This window comes from Maniola jurtina, chromosome 11 (genome assembly GCF_905333055.1).
Source record: "Maniola jurtina chromosome 11, ilManJurt1.1, whole genome shotgun sequence".
NCBI classification, from domain to species: Eukaryota; Metazoa; Arthropoda; class Insecta; order Lepidoptera; family Nymphalidae; genus Maniola; species Maniola jurtina.
The window spans coordinates 5,450,363-5,472,631 of record NC_060039.1 but is presented as its reverse complement, the minus strand read 5'-3'; the positions used below and the strand labels follow the sequence as shown (position 1 = coordinate 5,472,631).

The 22,269-nt window shown below is 31.5% G+C and overlaps 1 protein-coding gene across 50 annotated transcripts in view; it reads right to left on the bottom strand.

Moving 5' to 3' along the window:
* Positions 1–3,024: 3,024 nt before the first annotated feature.
* The window catches only part of LOC123869491 (mucin-19-like), a 52,775-nt gene continuing 33,530 nt past the window's right edge, over positions 3,025–22,269 (bottom strand). For 36 of the 50 annotated variants that reach the window (XM_045912415.1, XM_045912427.1, XM_045912421.1 and 33 more), the window contains 38 exons: positions 22,220–22,255; positions 21,908–21,943; positions 21,298–21,345; positions 20,769–20,816; positions 19,830–19,868; positions 19,517–19,555; positions 19,207–19,242; positions 18,895–18,930; positions 18,285–18,332; positions 17,756–17,803; positions 16,817–16,855; positions 16,504–16,542; positions 16,194–16,229; positions 15,882–15,917; positions 15,272–15,319; positions 14,744–14,791; positions 14,090–14,128; positions 13,777–13,815; positions 13,467–13,502; positions 13,155–13,190; positions 12,545–12,592; positions 12,016–12,063; positions 11,077–11,115; positions 10,764–10,802; positions 10,454–10,489; positions 10,142–10,177; positions 9,532–9,579; positions 9,003–9,050; positions 8,349–8,387; positions 8,036–8,074; positions 7,726–7,761; positions 7,414–7,449; positions 6,804–6,851; positions 6,275–6,322; positions 5,336–5,374; positions 5,023–5,061; positions 4,017–4,058; positions 3,025–3,206 (listed from right to left, as the gene is read on the bottom strand). In XM_045912415.1, the coding sequence (XP_045768371.1) occupies positions 4,024–4,058; positions 5,023–5,061; positions 5,336–5,374; positions 6,275–6,322; positions 6,804–6,851; positions 7,414–7,449; positions 7,726–7,761; positions 8,036–8,074; positions 8,349–8,387; positions 9,003–9,050; positions 9,532–9,579; positions 10,142–10,177; positions 10,454–10,489; positions 10,764–10,802; positions 11,077–11,115; positions 12,016–12,063; positions 12,545–12,592; positions 13,155–13,190; positions 13,467–13,502; positions 13,777–13,815; positions 14,090–14,128; positions 14,744–14,791; positions 15,272–15,319; positions 15,882–15,917; positions 16,194–16,229; positions 16,504–16,542; positions 16,817–16,855; positions 17,756–17,803; positions 18,285–18,332; positions 18,895–18,930; positions 19,207–19,242; positions 19,517–19,555; positions 19,830–19,868; positions 20,769–20,816; positions 21,298–21,345; positions 21,908–21,943; positions 22,220–22,255 (1,511 nt within the window). In that variant the 3' untranslated portion in view covers positions 3,025–3,206; positions 4,017–4,023. The remainder of the gene's footprint in view (positions 3,207–4,016; positions 4,059–5,022; positions 5,062–5,335; positions 5,375–6,274; positions 6,323–6,803; positions 6,852–7,413; positions 7,450–7,725; positions 7,762–8,035; positions 8,075–8,348; positions 8,388–9,002; positions 9,051–9,531; positions 9,580–10,141; positions 10,178–10,453; positions 10,490–10,763; positions 10,803–11,076; positions 11,116–12,015; positions 12,064–12,544; positions 12,593–13,154; positions 13,191–13,466; positions 13,503–13,776; positions 13,816–14,089; positions 14,129–14,743; positions 14,792–15,271; positions 15,320–15,881; positions 15,918–16,193; positions 16,230–16,503; positions 16,543–16,816; positions 16,856–17,755; positions 17,804–18,284; positions 18,333–18,894; positions 18,931–19,206; positions 19,243–19,516; positions 19,556–19,829; positions 19,869–20,768; positions 20,817–21,297; positions 21,346–21,907; positions 21,944–22,219; positions 22,256–22,269) is intronic. The other 14 variants (XM_045912426.1, XM_045912460.1, XM_045912419.1 and 11 more) reach the window with 8 other exon arrangements.

Genomic DNA, 22,269 nt, shown 5'->3' with positions numbered 1-22,269 from the left:
CAAGCTGTCAAGATGGATGTTGCCTAGATAGGTACATAATTATTTATATTTTGAAAATAATGTTTTGAAAACTCCGATATTTGGATCGTAGGCGCGGAATTTCTAATTTATATCACAGTTAAACGAGAAAACATCAATTCAATTATAACATCAACAGTCAACTAAAGGCATAAAGGCCACGAACAATTTACCTAAACCATAGTCGAACTATTTTTAGGGTTCAGTAAGTATCTTTAGAGAAAAAAAGAACCCTTATAGGATGTTGACTGTTGTAGTCGCGTAGTTGTGCATGGCACCATTAAATATCGTGGGAGGCGCACCTTCTTTTATTTCATCTGCTTGAAGCTTAGCTCAGCTTATTAACGTTGACATAATACGGTTAAAATTAATTATCATCATGATCAAGCTCACTACTGAGCACAGGTCTCCTCTCAAAACGAGAATCCAAGCGCAATATTGGCAGACCTCACGCACCTTTGAGGGATCATTATGGCCAATTCTCAAGCATGCAGGTTTCCTGACAATGTTTTCCTTCACCACTTCGTTCGCAGCATCAGGATTGAGGAGCTGGGATCCAAATTTTTTATGGAACAATGTCGCAATGTTCCTCTATCGATTTAAAAAAAAAATACGTAAATCGGTTCAGAAATCCTCGAGATATCGATGTACATAGGTAAAAAACACAACTCCTCCATTTTTGAAAGTCGGTCAAAAAAATAAACTATGTATGTTACTCCTTGGCTAATCATCTACTTGTCTGTGAAAGTCCCGTGAAAATAGGTCCAGCCGTTCCGAAGATTAGCCCGTTCAAACAGACAGACACAGATAGACAGACAAAATTTTTAAAAACGTGTGATTCAGTTATGGTATCGTTCAAATAACCATATGAGCTTAATATGAGGTAGTTATTTCAAAATTACAGAAAGACACTTCAATTTTATTTATTTTTCGAAATCACAGACAGACACTCCAATTTTATTTATTAGTATCGATATAGATTAAGGTTGATTTCCCAGGACAAAAGTAGCCTATCCGTAATGCCCGTCCCCGGGATGCAAGATATTTCTGTCGTAAAACATTTAAACGGATGATCCTTTAAAAATCCCGTGGGATCACCAGGATTTAGGAATGAAAATCCTTACAGCATCAGGATTGAGGAGTTACGTCCTCGAGGTCAATGACAAAGTCTTTACTTGGTAAAGATATCTTCAATATCGATTTATAACCGACTAAATTCTAAATCCGATTTCTAAATCCCATACACTTTGGTGGTCAGGTCCCCTGCAGCATCAGTATTGAGGAGTCGGGATCTAAATTTTTTATCGGACAATGTCGCAAAGTTCTTATATCGATTAAAAAAAAATTACGCAAATCGGTTCAGAAATCTCGTTGATTTCGGTATACATAGGTAGAAAAACACAACTCCTTTTTTGAAAGTCAGTTAAAAATGTAGTCTATCCAACTCCCTGATTAATCCTCTACTTGTCTGTGAAAGTTCCGTCAAATTCGGTTCAGCCGTTCCAAAGATTAGCCCGTTTAAACAGACGTGGCAAACAGACAGACAAAAATTGTAAAAACGTGTGATTCAGTTATGGTATCGTTCAAATAATCATATGAGCTTAATATGAGGTAGTTATTTCGAAATTACAGACATACTTCAATTTTATTTATTATATAGTATAATAGAGTATAGATAAGGGTTCGGTCGCCAAAAAATGTAGTTTAGTTTTTTTTTTTGTTGTCCTGGTTTTATTTTTGTCATAGAACCAGTGCTGTTTTAGTTACGAATATATGTTCCATATTGATCTAAATATAACCTCTCTGTAGTTTAGATAAAACCATGAAATCTCAGCTATCCTTACAAATTTGTATTTATTTTAGTTTTTTTCCGATTGGCAAAATTTTGTGTGAACAACGTGAGGAAACCTACATGTCTGAAGGGTTCTCCATAATGTAATCACAGATATGTGAAATCTGCCAATGTGCTCTATAGTTTCTAGATGAAATGGTTTCGACACACCGACAGATAGATAGGCTTATAGACTATAGACGTACTGTTGAATATAAGTTCACTAGAGGATGCCCGCGGCTTCACCCGCGTGGATTTCGGATTTTTAAATCCTGTGAACTCTTTGATTTTCCGGGATAAAAAGTAGCCTATGTCCTTCCCCGGGATGTACCCCAAGTCTGTACTAAATTTCATTAAAATCGGTTCAGCTGTTGGGCCGTGAAAGCGTAGCTGACAGACATACAGACACACTTTCGCATTTATAATATTAGTATGGATTATGGATCTTTTATCATCGTCTCAGATTTATTATTCATCTCAAGAATTCTATCATGCATTAGGCATATCATCATCATCTTTTATCATCATCTCAGATTTATTATTCATCTCGAGAATTATATCATGCATTAGGCATATCATCATCATCTTTTATCATCATCTCAGATTTATTATTCATCTCAAGAATTCTATCATGCATTAGGCATATCATCATCATCTTTTATCATCATCTCAGATTTATTATTCATCTCGAGAATTATATCATGCATTAGGCATATCATCATCATCTTTTATCATCATCTCAGATTTATTATTCATCTCGAGAATTCTATCATGCATTAGGCATATCATCATCATCTTTTATCATCATCTCAGATTTATTATTCATCTCGAGAATTCTATCATGCATTAGGCATATCATCATCATCTTTTATCATCATCTCAGATTTATTATTCATCTCGAGAATTCTATCATGCATTAGGCATATCATCATCATCTTTTATCATCATCTCAGATTTATTATTCATCTCGAGAATTCTATCATGCTTTAGGCATATCATCATCATATTTTATCATCATCTCAGATTTATTATTTCATCTCGAGAATTCTATCATGCATTAGGCATATCATCATCATCTTTTATCATCATCTCAGATTTATTATTTCATCTCGAGAAATATATCATACATTAGGCATATTGATGTGGTAGGAGGTGAAAATAGAAAACAACGTGTGTATACTTGCTCAATATATTTGGAAACACAATATAATATTATAATCTTGATTGAAAAAAAATCACAATGTAATATATATGCTTTAATATTATAATTGGCATGATCATTGTCCGTTAGCGTAGCATCGCGATGGTCGGTCGTCGTTGTTACAGATTACAATCTGTAGGTCTCAGCATCTTCTGCCTGTAAATAGATACATTTTTAAATATCAGGCATTTTTTTATTGCAAAATTATCCAATTATAAGAAAAAACTAGCTGATGCCTGCGACTTCGTGCGCGTGGATTTACGTTTTTCATATTCCCGGAAGATTTTCCGGGATAAAAAGTAGCCTATGAGTTAATCCAGGGTATAATCTATCTCCATTCCAAACAGCCAAATCCATCCAGTACTAATTACTGTACAAGTCATGCTCGCGTGGAATGGTGCATGGTGGTGGTGGTGGTGGGCTGCATTTCCGCGCTGGACAGCCGCAATTTATGTGCCTACCTTTCTATTCTCACAAGTTAAGATTACTTCACAGCTTAAACTACTGGATCTAAAACACCTGGCCTTGCAGATTTTGCATATAGATAGTAAAACCGGTCAAATACGAGTCGGACTCGCACATGAATGGTTCCGCACCAGCGCATGAGTCGATAATTATAACAATACGAACATTTAAAAAAAAAATCGCATGATGAAATTTTATTATTTGTTGTTACAACGGCAAATACACAATGTGAAAACTTCAACTCTCTAGTTATCTATTTTATGGTTCATGAGATAGAGCCCCCTGACAGATGAACAGCGGAGGGAAATACATAGCGTTCCGTTGAGATCCTTCATGGACGGAATCGTTAAAACTACAAACTAACAATCTATCCACTAAGAAGCCACCTACTAAGAAAATATTCAGAAATTTTAGTAGGATCTTTAAAACCTACATTTAAACGAACGAGTTCGAGGGAAGATATTATTTTTCTACACAAATAAAATATAAGATAATAAATACCATTCAATCAGCAAGGGCACAAGCAAGTCCTGGAGGTGGGTTCTGAAATATCACAATTATTTAACAAATTTTCACAATATAATAATAATTAAGAGTAAACAAACTATGTAATCCATATCTATACTTCCATACTAATACATACTTCCGTATCCATACTCCATATTCAAACCAATCCATACTATTATTATTATCATTTATTAGGGTTCCGTACCTCAAAGGGAAAAACGTAACCGTTACAGGATCACTTTGTTGTCTGTCTGTCTGTTTGTCTGTCTGTCTGTCTGTCCATCCATCCGTCTGTCCGTAGTGTCGGTCAAGAAAACTTATAGGGTACTTCCCATTGACCTAGATACATGTAGGTAGGTCTTATGCCATAAGTAAAGGTAATAAATCCGAAAACCGTGAATTTGTGGTGGAAAAAAATAAAAAATTTGTATTAATATGTGTGTAATAGTATGTGTGTTAATTTTCAAAGTAAGATAACTATACCATATGGGATATCATATGAAATAGCATTACCTGTACATTCTAAAACAGATTTTTATTAATTTTTATGCACAATAGTTTTTGATTTATCGTGCAAAATGTCGAAAAAATATCCCAGTACGGAACCCTCGGTGCGCCAGCCCGACTCGCACTTGGCCGGTGGCTCCATACTGTGGTAATATGTTAACGGCCACGCAAGCCGCAGTACTACAAGGATATTATTATGTTTAGATCATCTAATTAATATCTCAGTAAACTAAAAGACTTATGTAATCGAAATATCAAAATTTAACTCCATATCTTCACACATTATTTTCGACTTTGCTACTTTGATTTACTACCACCCATTATGCATCCGTTTCATTAACTACTATTAAATCATCTAATCATTCAGTAGTAATAACTAAAATACTACTTTCATTCATATTATTGCAAATGTATTATCTTCATATTAAAGTACCAATGACACTTCTGGTAATAAAATATGAATGTATATTTATTCAAGTCTTTTAATACTTACGTTCAGATCCAGGAGCCGGGCTGCTAGAGTTGGTAGCAGCTGTAACAAGTATATTGATAACATTGAATAAATAAAATGTTAATTAATAAGAATGAAGGATAATAATAATTAAACTCACACTCATGTTTTACTATCACCCACAATGCAACCGTTTCATAAACTACTTATAAATCATCTTATAATTCATAGTAATAACTAAACTAATATCTTCACTCATATTATTTGCAAATTCATTATCTTAATATTAAAGTACCAATGATATTTCTGGTAATAAAATATGAATCAATATTTTTTCAAGTCTTTTAATACTTACGTCCAGATCCAGGAGCCGGGCTGGTAGAGTCGGTAACAACTGTAAGTGGTATATTGAAAACATTGAATAAATAACATAATCATTAATAAGATTAAATAATTATAATAATTAATATACAATAAAATTGTTAAGGGACAATATCTATACAAGACACATTTTGGGTAATAATAATTAACAATGTAGAATTGACATTATCGGATATTATAATACAAAGATAATGGAATATGTAACTAAAACTGTAACTGGGCTATTTCTGTACATCTAAATTTATAAAAGGAAATGGTGACTGATTAACTAGTTTACTGACTGACTGATCTATCAACGCACAGCTAAAAGTACCGAACGGATCAGTTTGAGATTTGGCATGCAGATGCTTACTATGATGTAAATATGCGCTTAGAAAGCTTTTACGAAAATTAGGTGTTTGAAATTTGTGTTGTTCACGCGGATGAAATCGCGGGCATGAGCTAGTTGAATATAAAGTAGGGTTAAATATTATTACTATCGATATAGAATACGAAACAGTTTTTTTAAATTTTTATTTGTCTATCTTGGCGCGCATCTCGCTAAACGGACCTACTGAAAGGATTTCACCACCACATTCATATTTATAGCTTATTCTCCAGTGTAACAATTATAAAGGATAGTTATAATCACCAAAATAATAGGACTCGTTCGGGATAGGGAATGGCAACTTTTGTTGATGCTACTCCATAACTCCGTCAAATCTTTATTGAATTAGGCAATTCTTTTTTATTTATGACAATATTTCTATCACAATATAGAGCTAATAAAATGAGTAACAGCAAGTCAATGGCAATTATTGAAATAGCTTAGTAAAAGTTGACTTTTAACCATGCATCTCTAACTATGACGATGACGGCGATACAAGAATTATTATTTCGGGCTTAAATAAAATTAGAAATAAAATATCCTTACCGACAGAAATTGCGGTTGCAGTAGCTGAGCTGTTGCCTGAAGCGGTAGCTGTATTGTAAAAGCGAATTAGTATGATGTAAAAAGGAAACATTAATTGTGCGTGTTTTCTGTAATAATTTTGTGTCGTTAGATGAAAACATGTTCATTCATTCATTCGTTCATAATTTTTTCGCACACTTAACCTTTGTTGGCAAAATAAAGATAAAATATAAGTGCCTTATAAGAAGTATCGTTTGGCCGGGAATTCGCTTAGACTCACTGGTTGCAAAATAATGCCACTTAATTTATAAAATTTCTGTTCACTTACGCTTAATAATTTTGCCAGGATAAAATACAACGAAACCATTTTGAAACATTGAAAAACATAATAATTCAAATAGTTGACAGTATTTTAACAATCGCATACAAGCTCAGCTGAGTGCCGTGCGTACTGCGCAGGTACTCGGTGTTGGCTTAAGCTTGCATCTAAATATCATTTTTTTTTTAGTTACCTGTACTCTAATGATAAATAAATTTTATAATAATTTACCGTTGGCTGTTGCAGTTGCATCAGAAGATCCACCGCTGGTGTTATTTTCTACAAAAAAAATTGAACTATTTCAGGATATCAAGCAGTAGGCCATGTTTCAGTAACATCTTATTGTTGGTTGGCCGTACATAATAATTATAATTAAAGCAATGCAAACATGACTATCTTTACTTCTATAACAGCTATTAAAATCATGATAAAAAATTTGAACTGTTTTGACATTGCACCAGATCCAGAGCCTATTGTTTTATCTAATCTAAGGAAGGTATCACTCGGGAGGATAAACTAATATTTCTTTTGACTTTCGCTTTCATGTTCTGCAGGCACCCTGATTTTTTTTTCATGAATTGAAACGTGACTCCATACTGTGGTAACATGTTTAAGGCCACGCAAGCCGCCGCAGTACTACAAGGGTATTATTATGTTAATATCATCTAATATCTCAGTAAACTAAAAGACTTATGTAATCGAAATATCAAAATTTAACTCCATATCTTCACACATTATTTTCAACTTTGCTATCTTGATATTAAAGTACCAATGCCATTAATGCCGATAAAATAGCATAATTAAAAGAATCCAATAGTTTTTCAAGTCTCTTAATACTTACGTTCAGGTACAGCAGGCGAGCTGGTAGAATTGGTAGCTGTAAGTGGTATATTGAAAAAATTGAATAAATAACGTAATAATTAATAAGAATAAATGATTGTAGTAATTAAACTCACACTCGTGTTTTACTACCACCCATTATGCAACCGTTTCATAAACTCCTACTAGATCATCTAATTATTCAGTAGTAATCACTAAAATAATATCTTCATTCTTATTACTTGCAAATTCATTATCTCGATATTAAAGAACCAATGACATTTCTGGTAATTAAATATCAATCAATGTTTTTTCCAAGCCTTTTAATACTTACGTTCAGATCCAGTAGACGAGCATGTAGAGTTGTCAGCTGTAAGTGGTATATTGAAAACATTGAATAAATAACATAAAAATTAATAAGAATAAATGATCATAACAATTAAACTCACACTCATGATTTACTACCACCCATTATGCATCCGTTTCATAAACTACTATTAAATCATCTAATCATTCAGTAGTAATAACTAAAATACTACTTTCATTCATATTATTGCAAATGTATTATCTTCATATTAAAGTACCAATGACACTTCTGGTAATAAAATATGAATGTATATTTATTCAAGTCTTTTAATACTTACGTTCAGATCCAGGAGCCGGGCTGGTAGAGTTGGTAGCAGCTGTAACAAGTATATTGATAACATTGAATAAATAAAATGTTAATTAATAAGAATGAAGGATAATAATAATTAAACTCACACTCATGTTTTACTATCACCCACAATGCAACCGTTTCATAAACTACTAATAAATCATCTTATAATTCATAGTAATAACTAAACTAATATCTTCACTCATATTATTTGCAAATTCATTATCTTAATATTAAAGTACCAATGATATTTCTGGTAATAAAATATGAATCAATATTTTTTCAAGTCTTTTAATACTTACGTCCAGATCCAGGAGCCGGGCTGGTAGAGTCGGTAACAACTGTAAGTGGTATATTGAAAACATTGAATAAATAACATAATCATTAATAAGAATAAATAATTATAATAATTAATATACAATAAAATTGTTAAGGGACAATATCTATACAAGACACATTTTGGGTAGTAATAATTAACAATGTAGAATTGACATTATCGGATATCTTAAATATTATTACTATCGATATAGAATACGAAACAGTTTTTTAAAATTTTTATTTGTCTATCTTGGCGCGCATCTCGCTAAACGGACCTACTGAAAGGATTTCACCACCACATTCATATTTATAGCTTATTCTCCAGTGTAACAATTATAAAGGATAGTTATAATCACCAAAATAATAGGACTCGTTCGGGATAGGGAATGGCAACTTTTGTTGATGCTACTCCATAACTCCTTCAAATCTTTATGGAATTAGGCAATTCTTTTTTATTTATGACAATATTTCTATCACAATATAGAGCTAATAAAATGAGTAACAGCGAGTCAATAGCAATTATTGAAATAGCTCAGTAAAAGTTGACTTTTAACCATGCATCTCTAACTATGACGATGACGGCGATACAAGAATTATTATTTCGGGCTTAAATAAAATTAGAAATAAAATATCCTTACCGACAGAAATTGCGGTTGCAGTAGCTGAGCTGTTGCCTGAAGCGGTAGCTGTATTGTAAAAGCGAATTAGTATGATGTAAAAAGGAAACATTAATTGTGCGTGTTTTCTGTAGTAATTTTGTGTCGTTAGATAAAAACATGTTCATTGATTCATTCGTTCATAATTTTTTCGCACACTTAACCTTTGTTGGCAAAATAAAGATATAATATAAGTGCCTTATAAGAAGTATCGTTTGGCCGGGAATTCGCTTAGACTCACTGGTTGCAAAATAATGCCACTTAATTTATAAAATTTCTGTTCACTTACGCTTAATAATTTTGCCAGGATAAAATACAACGAAACCATTTTGAAACATTGAAAAACATAATAATTCAAATAGTTGACAGTATTTTAACAATTGCATACAAGCTCAGCTGAGTGCCGTGCGTACTGCGCAGGTACTCGGTGTTGGCTTAAGCTTGCATCTAAATATCATTTTTTTTTTAGTTACCTGTACTCTAATGATAAATAAATTTTATAATAATTTACCGTTGGCTGTTGCAGTTGCATCAGAAGATCCACCGCTGGTGTTATTTTCTACAAAAAAAATTGAACTATTTCAGGATATCAAGCAGTAGGCCATGTTTCAGTAACATCTTATTGTTGGTAGACCGTACATAATAATTATAATTAAAGCAATGCAAACATGACTATCTTTACTTCTATAACAGCTATTAAAATCATGATAAAAAATTTGAACTGTTTTGACATTGCACCAGATCCAGAGCCTATTGTTTTATCTAATCTAAGGAAGGTATCACTCGGGAGGATAAACTAATATTTCTTTTGACTCTCGCTTTCATGTTCTGCAGGCACCCTGATTTTTTTTTCATGAATTGAAACGTGGCTCCATACTGTGGTAACATGTTTAAGGCCACGCAAGCCGCCGCAGTACTACAAGGGTATTATTATGTTAATATCATCTAATATCTCAGTAAACTAAAAGACTTATGTAATCGAAATATCAAAATTTAACTCCATATCTTCACACATTATTTTCAACTTTGCTATCTTGATATTAAAGTACCAATGCCATTAATGCCGATAAAATAGCATAATTAAAAGAATTCAATAGTTTTTCAAGTCTCTTAATACTTACGTTCAGGTACAGCAGGCGAGCTGGTAGAATTGGTAGCTGTAAGTGGTATATTGAAAAAATTGAATAAATAACGTAATAATTAATAAGAATAAATGATTGTAGTAATTAAACTCACACTCGTGTTTTACTACCACCCATTATGCAACCGTTTCATAAACTACTACTAGATCATCTAATTATTCAGTAGTAATCACTAAAATAATATCTTCATTCTTATTACTTGCAAATTTACTATCTCGATATTAAAGAACCAATGACATTTCTGGTAATTAAATATCAATCAATGTTTTTTCCAAACCTTTTAATACTTACGTTCAGATCCAGTAGACGAGCATGTAGAGTTGTCAGCTGTAAGTGGTATATTGAAAACATTGAATAAATAACATAAAAATTAATAAGAATAAATGATTATAATAATTAAACTCACACTCATGATTTACTACCACCCATTATGCATCCGTTTCATAAACTACTATTAAATCATCTAATAATTCAGTAGTAATAACTAAAATACTACTTTCATTCATATTATTGCAAATGTATTATCTTCATATTAAAGTACCAATGACACTTCTGGTAATAAAATATGAATGTATATTTATTCAAGTCTTTTAATACTTACGTTCAGATCCAGGAACCGGGCTGGTAGAGTTGGTAGCAGCTGTAACAAGTATATTGATAACATTGAATAAATAAAATGTTAATTAATAAGAATGAAGGATAATAATAATTAAACTCACACTCATGTTTTACTATCACCCACAATGCAACCGTTTCATAAACTACTAATAAATCATCTTATAATTCATAGTAATAACTAAACTAATATCTTCACTCATATTATTTGCAAATTCATTATCTTAATATTAAAGTACCAATGATATTTCTGGTAATAAAATATGAATCAATATTTTTTCAAGTCTTTTAATACTTACGTCCAGATCCAGGAGCCGGGCTGGTAGAGTCGGTAACAACTGTAAGTGGTATATTGAAAACATTGAATAAATAACATAATCATTAATAAGAATAAATAATTATAATAATTAATATACAATAAAATTGTTAAGGGACAATATCTATACAAGACACATTTTGGGTAATAATAATTAACAATGTAGAATTGACATTATCGGATATTATAATACATAGATAATGGAATATGTAACTAAAACTGTAACTGGGCTATTTCTGTACATCTAAATTTATAAAAGGAAATGGTGACTGATTAAATAGTTTACTGACTGACTGATCTATCAACGCACAGCTAAAAGTACCGAACGGATCAGTTTGAGATTTGGCATGCAGATGCTTATTATGATGTAAATATCCGCTTAGAAAGCTTTTACGAAAATTAGGTGTTTGAAATTTGTGTTGTTCACGCGGATGAAATCGCGGGCATGAGCTAGTTGAATATAAAGTAGGGTTAAATATTATTACTATCGATATAGAATACGAAACAGTTTTTTAAAATTTTTATTTGTCTATCTTGGCGCGCATCTCGCTAAACGGACCTACTGAAAGGATTTTACCACCACATTCATATTTATAGCTTATTCTCCAGTGTAACAATTATAAAGGATAGTTATAATCACCAAAATAATAGGACTCGTTCGGGATAGGGAATGGCAACTTTTGTTGATGCTACTCCATAACTCCTTCAAATCTTTATCGAATTAGGCAATTCTTTTTTATTTATGACAATATTTCTATCACAATATAGAGCTAATAAAATGAGTAACAGCGAGTCAATAGCAATTATTGAAATAGCTTAGTAAAAATTGACTTTTAACCATGCATCTCTAACTATGACGATGACGGCGATACAAGAATTATTATTTCGGGCTTAAATAAAATTAGAAATAAAATATCCTTACCGACAGAAATTGCGGTTGCAGTAGCTGAGCTGTTGCCTGAAGCGGTAGCTGTATTGTAAAAGCGAATTAGTATGATGTAAAAAGGAAACATTAATTGTGCGTGTTTTCTGTAATAATTTTGTGTCGTTAGATGAAAACATGTTCATTCATTCATTCGTTCATAATTTTTTCGCACACTTAACCTTTGTTGGCAAAATAAAGATATAATATAAGTGCCTTATAAGAAGTATCGTTTGGCCGGGAATTCGCTTAGACTCACTGGTTGCAAAATAATGCCACTTAATTTATAAAATTTCTGTTCACTTACGCTTAATAATTTTGCCAGGATAAAATACAACGAAACCATTTTGAAACATTGAAAAACATAATAATTCAAATAGTTGACAGTATTTTAACAATCGCATACAAGCTCAGCTGAGTGCCGTGCGTACTGCGCAGATACTCGGTGTTAGCTTAAGCTTGCATCTAAATATCATTTTTTTTTTAGTTACCTGTACTCTAATGATAAATAAATTTTATAATAATTTACCGTTGGCTGTTGCAGTTGCATCAGAAGATCCACCGCTGGTGTTATTTTCTACAAAAAAAATTGAACTATTTCAGGATATCAAGCAGTAGGCCATGTTTCAGTAACATCTTATTGTTGGTAGACCGTACATAATAATTATAATTAAAGCAATGCAAACATGACTATCTTTACTTCTATAACAGCTATTAAAATCATGATAAAAAATTTGAACTGTTTTGACATTGCACCAGATCCAGAGCCTATTGTTTTATCTAATCTAAGGAAGGTATCACTCGGGAGGATAAACTAATATTTCTTTTGACTCTCGCTTTCATGTTCTGCAGGCACCCTGATTTTTTTTTCATGAATTGAAACGTGGCTCCATACTGTGGTAACATGTTTAAGGCCACGCAAGCCGCCGCAGTACTACAAGGGTATTATTATGTTAATATCATCTAATATCTCAGTAAACTAAAAGACTTATGTAATCGAAATATCAAAATTTAACTCCATATCTTCACACATTATTTTCAACTTTGCTATCTTGATATTAAAGTACCAATGCCATTAATGCCGATAAAATAGCATAATTAAAAGAATTCAATAGTTTTTCAAGTCTCTTAATACTTACGTTCAGGTACAGCAGGCGAGCTGGTAGAATTGGTAGCTGTAAGTGGTATATTGAAAAAATTGAATAAATAACGTAATAATTAATAAGAATAAATGATTGTAGTAATTAAACTCACACTCGTGTTTTACTACCACCCATTATGCAACCGTTTCATAAACTACTACTAGATCATCTAATTATTCAGTAGTAATCACTAAAATAATATCTTCATTCTTATTACTTGCAAATTTACTATCTCGATATTAAAGAACCAATGACATTTCTGGTAATTAAATATCAATCAATGTTTTTTCCAAGCCTTTTAATACTTACGTTCAGATCCAGTAGACGAGCATGTAGAGTTGTCAGCTGTAAGTGGTATATTGAAAACATTGAATAAATAACATAAAAATTAATAAGAATAAATGATTATAATAATTAAACTCACACTCATGATTTACTACCACCCATTATGCATCCGTTTCATAAACTACTATTAAATCATCTAATCATTCAGTAGTAATAACTAAAATACTACTTTCATTCATATTATTGCAAATGTATTATCTTCATATTAAAGTACCAATGACACTTCTTGTAATAAAATATGAATGTATATTTATTCAAGTCTTTTAATACTTACGTTCAGATCCAGGAGCCGGGCTGGTAGAGTTGGTAGCAGCTGTAACAAGTATATTGATAACATTGAATAAATAAAATGTTAATTAATAAGAATGAAGGATAATAATAATTAAACTCACACTCATGTTTTACTATCACCCACAATGCAACCGTTTCATAAACTACTAATAAATCATCTTATAATTCATAGTAATAACTAAACTAATATCTTCACTCATATTATTTGCAAATTCATTATCTTAATATTAAAGTACCAATGATATTTCTGGTAATAAAATATGAATCAATATTTTTTCAAGTCTTTTAATACTTACGTCCAGATCCAGGAGCCGGGCTGGTAGAGTCGGTAACAACTGTAAGTGGTATATTGAAAACATTGAATAAATAACATAATCATTAATAAGAATAAATAATTATAATAATTAATATACAATAAAATTGTTAAGGGACAATATCTATACAAGACACATTTTGGGTAATAATAATTAACAATGTAGAATTGACATTATCGGATATCTTAAATATTATTACTATCGATATAGAATACGAAACAGTTTTTTAAAATTTTTATTTGTCTATCTTGGCGCGCATCTCGCTAAACGGACCTACTGAAAGGATTTCACCACCACATTCATATTTATAGCTTATTCTCCAGTGTAACAATTATAAAGGATAGTTATAATCACCAAAATAATAGGACTCGTTCGGGATAGGGAATGGCAACTTTTGTTGATGCTACTCCATAACTCCTTCAAATCTTTATGGAATTAGGCAATTCTTTTTTATTTATGACAATATTTCTATCACAATATAGAGCTAATAAAATGAGTAACAGCGAGTCAATGGCAATTATTGAAATAGCTTAGTAAAAGTTGACTTTTAACCATGCATCTCTAACTATGACGATGACGGCGATACAAGAATTATTATTTCGGGCTTAAATAAAATTAGAAATAAAATATCCTTACCGACAGAAATTGCGGTTGCAGTAGCTGAGCTGTTGCCTGAAGCGGTAGCTGTATTGTAAAAGCGAATTAGTATGATGTAAAAAGGAAACATTAATTGTGCGTGTTTTCTGTAATAATTTTGTGTCGTTAGATGAAAACATGTTCATTCATTTATTCGTTCATAATTTTTTCGCACACTTAACCTTTGTTGGCAAAATAAAGATATAATATAAGTGCCTTATAAGAAGTATCGTTTGGCCGGGAATTCGCTTAGACTCACTGGTTGCAAAATAATGCCACTTAATTTATAAAATTTCTGTTCACTTACGCTTAATAATTTTGCCAGGATAAAATACAACGAAACCATTTCGAAACATTGAAAAACATAATAATTCAAATAGTTGACAGTATTTTAACAATCGCATACAAGCTCAGCTGAGTGCCGTGCGTACTGCGCAGGTACTCGGTGTTGGCTTAAGCTTGCATCTAAATATCATTTTTTTTTAGTTACCTGTACTCTAATGATAAATAAATTTTATAATAATTTACCGTTGGCTGTTGCAGTTGCATCAGAAGATCCACCGCTGGTGTTATTTTCTACAAAAAAAATTGAACTATTTCAGGATATCAAGCAGTAGGCCATGTGTCAGTAACATCTTATTGTTGGTAGACCGTACATAATAATTATAATTAAAGCAATGCAAACATGACTATCTTTACTTCTATAACAGCTATTAAAATCATGATAAAAAATTTGAACTGTTTTGACATTGCACCAGATCCAGAGCCTATTGGTTTATCTAATCTAAGGAAGGTATCACTCGGGAGGATAAACTAATATTTCTTTTGACTCTCGCTTTCATGTTCTGCAGGCACCTTGATTTTTTTTTCATGAATTGAAACGTGGCTCCATACTGTGGTAACATGTTTAAGGCCACGCAAGCCGCCGCAGTACTACAAGGGTATTATTATGTTTAGATCATCTAATATCTCAGTGAACTAAAAGACTTATGTAATCGAAATATCAAAATTTAACTCCATATCTTCACACATTATTTTCAACTTTGCTATCTTGATATTAAAGTACCAATGCCATAAATGCCGATAAAATAGCATAATTAAAAGAATTCAATAGTTTTTCAAGTCTCTTAATACTTACGTTCAGGTACAGCAGGCGAGCTGGTAGAATTGGTAGCTGTAAGTGGTATATTGAAAAAATTGAATAAATAACGTAATAATTAATAAGAATAAATGATTGTAGTAATTAAACTCACACTCGTGTTTTACTACCACCCATTATGCAACCGTTTCATAAACTACTACTAGATCATCTAATTATTCAGTAGTAATCACTAAAATAATATCTTCATTCTTATTACTTGCAAATTTATTATCTCGATATTAAAGAACCAATGACATTTCTGGTAATTAAATATCAATCAATGTTTTTTCCAAGCCTTTTAATACTTACGTTCAGATCCAGTAGACGAGCATGTAGAGTTGTCAGCTGTAAGTGGTATATTGAAAACATTGAATAAATAACATAAAAATTAATAAGAATAAATGATTATAATAATTAAACTCACACTCATGATTTACTACCACCCATTATGCATCCGTTTCATAAACTACTATTAAATCATCTAATAATTCAGTAGTAATAACTAAAATACTACTTTCATTCATATTATTGCAAATGTATTATCTTCATATTAAAGTACCAATGACACTTCTGGTAATAAAATATGAATGTATATTTATTCAAGTCTTTTAATACTTACGTTCAGATCCAGGAACCGGGCTGGTAGAGTTGGTAGCAGCTGTAACAAGTATATTGATAACATTGAATAAATAAAATGTTAATTAATAAGAATGAAGGATAATAATAATTAAACTCACACTCATGTTTTACTATCACCCACAATGCAACCGTTTCATAAACTACTAATAAATCATCTTATAATTCATAGTAATAACTAAACTAATATCTTCACTCATATTATTTGCAAATTCATTATCTTAATATTAAAGTACCAATGATATTTCTGGTAATAAAATATGAATCAATATTTTTTCAAGTCTTTTAATACTTACGTCCAGATCCAGGAGCCGGGCTGGTAGAGTCGGTAACAACTGTAAGTGGTATATTGAAAACATTGAATAAATAACATAATCATTAATAAGAATAAATAATTATAATAATTAATATACAATAAAATTGTTAAGGGACAATATCTATACAAGACACATTTTGGGTAATAATAATTAACAATGTAGAATTGACATTATCGGATATTATAATACATAGATAATGGAATATGTAACTAAAACTGTAACTGGGCTATTTCTGTACATCTAAATTTATAAAAGGAAATGGTGACTGATTAAATAGTTTACTGACTGACTGATCTATCAACGCACAGCTAAAAGTACCGAACGGATCAGTTTGAGATTTGGCATGCAGATGCTTATTATGATGTAAATATCCGCTTAGAAAGCTTTTACGAAAATTAGGTGTTTGAAATTTGTGTTGTTCACGCGGATGAAATCGCGGGCATGAGCTAGTTGAATATAAAGTAGGGTTAAATATTATTACTATCGATATAGAATACGAAACAGTTTTTTAAAATTTTTATTTGTCTATCTTGGCGCGCATCTCGCTAAACGGACCTACTGAAAGGATTTTACCACCACATTCATATTTATAGCTTATTCTCCAGTGTAACAATTATAAAGGATAGTTATAATCACCAAAATAATAGGACTCGTTCGGGATAGGGAATGGCAACTTTTGTTGATGCTACTCCATAACTCCTTCAAATCTTTATCGAATTAGGCAATTCTTTTTTATTTATGACAATATTTCTATCACAATATAGAGCTAATAAAATGAGTAACAGCGAGTCAATAGCAATTATTGAAATAGCTTAGTAAAAATTGACTTTTAACCATGCATCTCTAACTATGACGATGACGGCGATACAAGAATTATTATTTCGGGCTTAAATAAAATTAGAAATAAAATATCCTTACCGACAGAAATTGCGGTTGCAGTAGCTGAGCTGTTGCCTGAAGCGGTAGCTGTATTGTAAAAGCGAATTAGTATGATGTAAAAAGGAAACATTAATTGTGCGTGTTTTCTGTAATAATTTTGTGTCGTTAGATGAAAACATGTTCATTCATTCATTCGTTCATAATTTTTTCGCACACTTAACCTTTGTTGGCAAAATAAAGATATAATATAAGTGCCTTATAAGAAGTATCGTTTGGCCGGGAATTCGCTTAGACTCACTGGTTGCAAAATAATGCCACTTAATTTATAAAATTTCTGTTCACTTACGCTTAATAATTTTGCCAGGATAAAATACAACGAAACCATTTTGAAACATTGAAAAACATAATAATTCAAATAGTTGACAGTATTTTAACAATCGCATACAAGCTCAGCTGAGTGCCGTGCGTACTGCGCAGATACTCGGTGTTAGCTTAAGCTTGCATCTAAATATCATTTTTTTTTTAGTTACCTGTACTCTAATGATAAATAAATTTTATAATAATTTACCGTTGGCTGTTGCAGTTGCATCAGAAGATCCACCGCTGGTGTTATTTTCTACAAAAAAAATTGAACTATTTCAGGATATCAAGCAGTAGGCCATGTTTCAGTAACATCTTATTGTTGGTAGACCGTACATAATAATTATAATTAAAGCAATGCAAACATGACTATCTTTACTTCTATAACAGCTATTAAAATCATGATAAAAAATTTGAACTGTTTTGACATTGCACCAGATCCAGAGCCTATTGTTTTATCTAATCTAAGGAAGGTATCACTCGGGAGGATAAACTAATATTTCTTTTGACTCTCGCTTTCATGTTCTGCAGGCACCCTGATTTTTTTTTCATGAATTGAAACGTGGCTCCATACTGTGGTAACATGTTTAAGGCCACGCAAGCCGCCGCAGTACTACAAGGGTATTATTATGTTAATATCATCTAATATCTCAGTAAACTAAAAGACTTATGTAATCGAAATATCAAAATTTAACTCCATATCTTCACACATTATTTTCAACTTTGCTATCTTGATATTAAAGTACCAATGCCATTAATGCCGATAAAATAGCATAATTAAAAGAATTCAATAGTTTTTCAAGTCTCTTAATACTTACGTTCAGGTACAGCAGGCGAGCTGGTAGAATTGGTAGCTGTAAGTGGTATATTGAAAAAATTGAATAAATAACGTAATAATTAATAAGAATAAATGATTGTAGTAATTAAACTCACACTCGTGTTTTACTACCACCCATTATGCAACCGTTTCATAAACTACTACTAGATCATCTAATTATTCAGTAGTAATCACTAAAATAATATCTTCATTCTTATTACTTGCAAATTTACTATCTCGATATTAAAGAACCAATGACATTTCTGGTAATTAAATATCAATCAATGTTTTTTCCAAGCCTTTTAATACTTACGTTCAGATCCAGTAGACGAGCATGTAGAGTTGTCAGCTGTAAGTGGTATATTGAAAACATTGAATAAATAACATAAAAATTAATAAGAATAAATGATTATAATAATTAAACTCACACTCATGATTTACTACCACCCATTATGCATCCGTTTCATAAACTACTATTAAATCATCTAATAATTCAGTAGTAATAACTAAAATACTACTTTCATTCATATTATTGCAAATGTATTATCTTCATATTAAAGTACCAATGACACTTCTGGTAATAAAATATGAATGTATATTTATTCAAGTCTTTTAATACTTACGTTCAGATCCAGGAACCGGGCTGGTAGAGTTGGTAGCAGCTGTAACAAGTATATTGATAACATTGAATAAATAAAATGTTAATTAATAAGAATGAAGGATAATAATAATTAAACTCACACTCATGTTTTACTATCACCCACAATGCAACCGTTTCATAAACTACTAATAAATCATCTTATAATTCATAGTAATAACTAAACTAATATCTTCACTCATATTATTTGCAAATTCATTATCTTAATATTAAAGTACCAATGATATTTCTGGTAATAAAATATGAATCAATATTTTTTCAAGTCTTTTAATACTTACGTCCAGATCCAGGAGCCGGGCTGGTAGAGTCGGTAACAACTGTAAGTGGTATATTGAAAACATTGAATAAATAACATAATCATTAATAAGAATAAATAATTATAATAATTAATATACAATAAAATTGTTAAGGGACAATATCTATACAAGACACATTTTGGGTAATAATAATTAACAATGTAGAATTGACATTATCGGATATTATAATACATAGATAATGGAATATGTAACTAAAACTGTAACTGGGCTATTTCTGTACATCTAAATTTATAAAAGGAAATGGTGACTGATTAAATAGTTTACTGACTGACTGATCTATCAACGCACAGCTAAAAGTACCGAACGGATCAGTTTGAGATTTGGCATGCAGATGCTTATTATGATGTAAATATCCGCTTAGAAAGCTTTTACGAAAATTAGGTGTTTGAAATTTGTGTTGTTCACGCGGATGAAATCGCGGGCATGAGCTAGTTGAATATAAAGTAGGGTTAAATATTATTACTATCGATATAGAATACGAAACAGTTTTTTAAAATTTTTATTTGTCTATCTTGGCGCGCATCTCGCTAAACGGACCTACTGAAAGGATTTTACCACCACATTCATATTTATAGCTTATTCTCCAGTGTAACAATTATAAAGGATAGTTATAATCACCAAAATAATAGGACTCGTTCGGGATAGGGAATGGCAACTTTTGTTGATGCTACTCCATAACTCCTTCAAATCTTTATCGAATTAGGCAATTCTTTTTTATTTATGACAATATTTCTATCACAATATAGAGCTAATAAAATGAGTAACAGCGAGTCAATAGCAATTATTGAAATAGCTTAGTAAAAATTGACTTTTAACCATGCATCTCTAACTATGACGATGACGGCGATACAAGAATTATTATTTCGGGCTTAAATAAAATTAGAAATAAAATATCCTTACCGACAGAAATTGCGGTTGCAGTAGCTGAGCTGTTGCCTGAAGCGGTAGCTGTATTGTAAAAGCGAATTAGTATGATGTAAAAAGGAAACATTAATTGTGCGTGTTTTCTGTAATAATTTTGTGTCGTTAGATGAAAACATGTTCATTCATTCATTCGTTCATAATTTTTTCGCACACTTAACCTTTGTTGGCAAAATAAAGATATAATATAAGTGCCTTATAAGAAGTATCGTTTGGCCGGGAATTCGCTTAGACTCACTGGTTGCAAAATAATGCCACTTAATTTATAAAATTTCTGTTCACTTACGCTTAATAATTTTGCCAGGATAAAATACAACGAAACCATTTTGAAACATTGAAAAACATAATAATTCAAATAGTTGACAGTATTTTAACAATCGCATACAAGCTCAGCTGAGTGCCGTGCGTACTGCGCAGATACTCGGTGTTAGCTTAAGCTTGCATCTAAATATCATTTTTTTTTTAGTTACCTGTACTCTAATGATAAATAAATTTTATAATAATTTACCGTTGGCTGTTGCAGTTGCATCAGAAGATCCACCGCTGGTGTTATTTTCTACAAAAAAAATTGAACTATTTCAGGATATCAAGCAGTAGGCCATGTTTCAGTAACATCTTATTGTTGGTAGACCGTACATAATAATTATAATTAAAGCAATGCAAACATGACTATCTTTACTTCTATAACAGCTATTAAAATCATGATAAAAAATTTGAACTGTTTTGACATTGCACCAGATCCAGAGCCTATTGTTTTATCTAATCTAAGGAAGGTATCACTCGGGAGGATAAACTAATATTTCTTTTGACTCTCGCTTTCATGTTCTGCAGGCACCCTGATTTTTTTTTCATGAATTGAAACGTGGCTCCATACTGTGGTAACATGTTTAAGGCCACGCAAGCCGCCGCAGTACTACAAGGGTATTATTATGTTAATATCATCTAATATCTCAGTAAACTAAAAGACTTATGTAATCGAAATATCAAAATTTAACTCCATATCTTCACACATTATTTTCAACTTTGCTATCTTGATATTAAAGTACCAATGCCATTAATGCCGATAAAATAGCATAATTAAAAGAATTCAATAGTTTTTCAAGTCTCTTAATACTTACGTTCAGGTACAGCAGGCGAGCTGGTAGAATTGGTAGCTGTAAGTGGTATATTGAAAAAATTGAATAAATAACGTAATAATTAATAAGAATAAATGATTGTAGTAATTAAACTCACACTCGTGTTTTACTACCACCCATTATGCAACCGTTTCATAAACTACTACTAGATCATCTAATTATTCAGTAGTAATCACTAAAATAATATCTTCATTCTTATTACTTGCAAATTTACTATCTCGATATTAAAGAACCAATGACATTTCTGGTAATTAAATATCAATCAATGTTTTTTCCAAGCCTTTTAATACTTACGTTCAGATCCAGTAGACGAGCATGTAGAGTTGTCAGCTGTAAGTGGTATA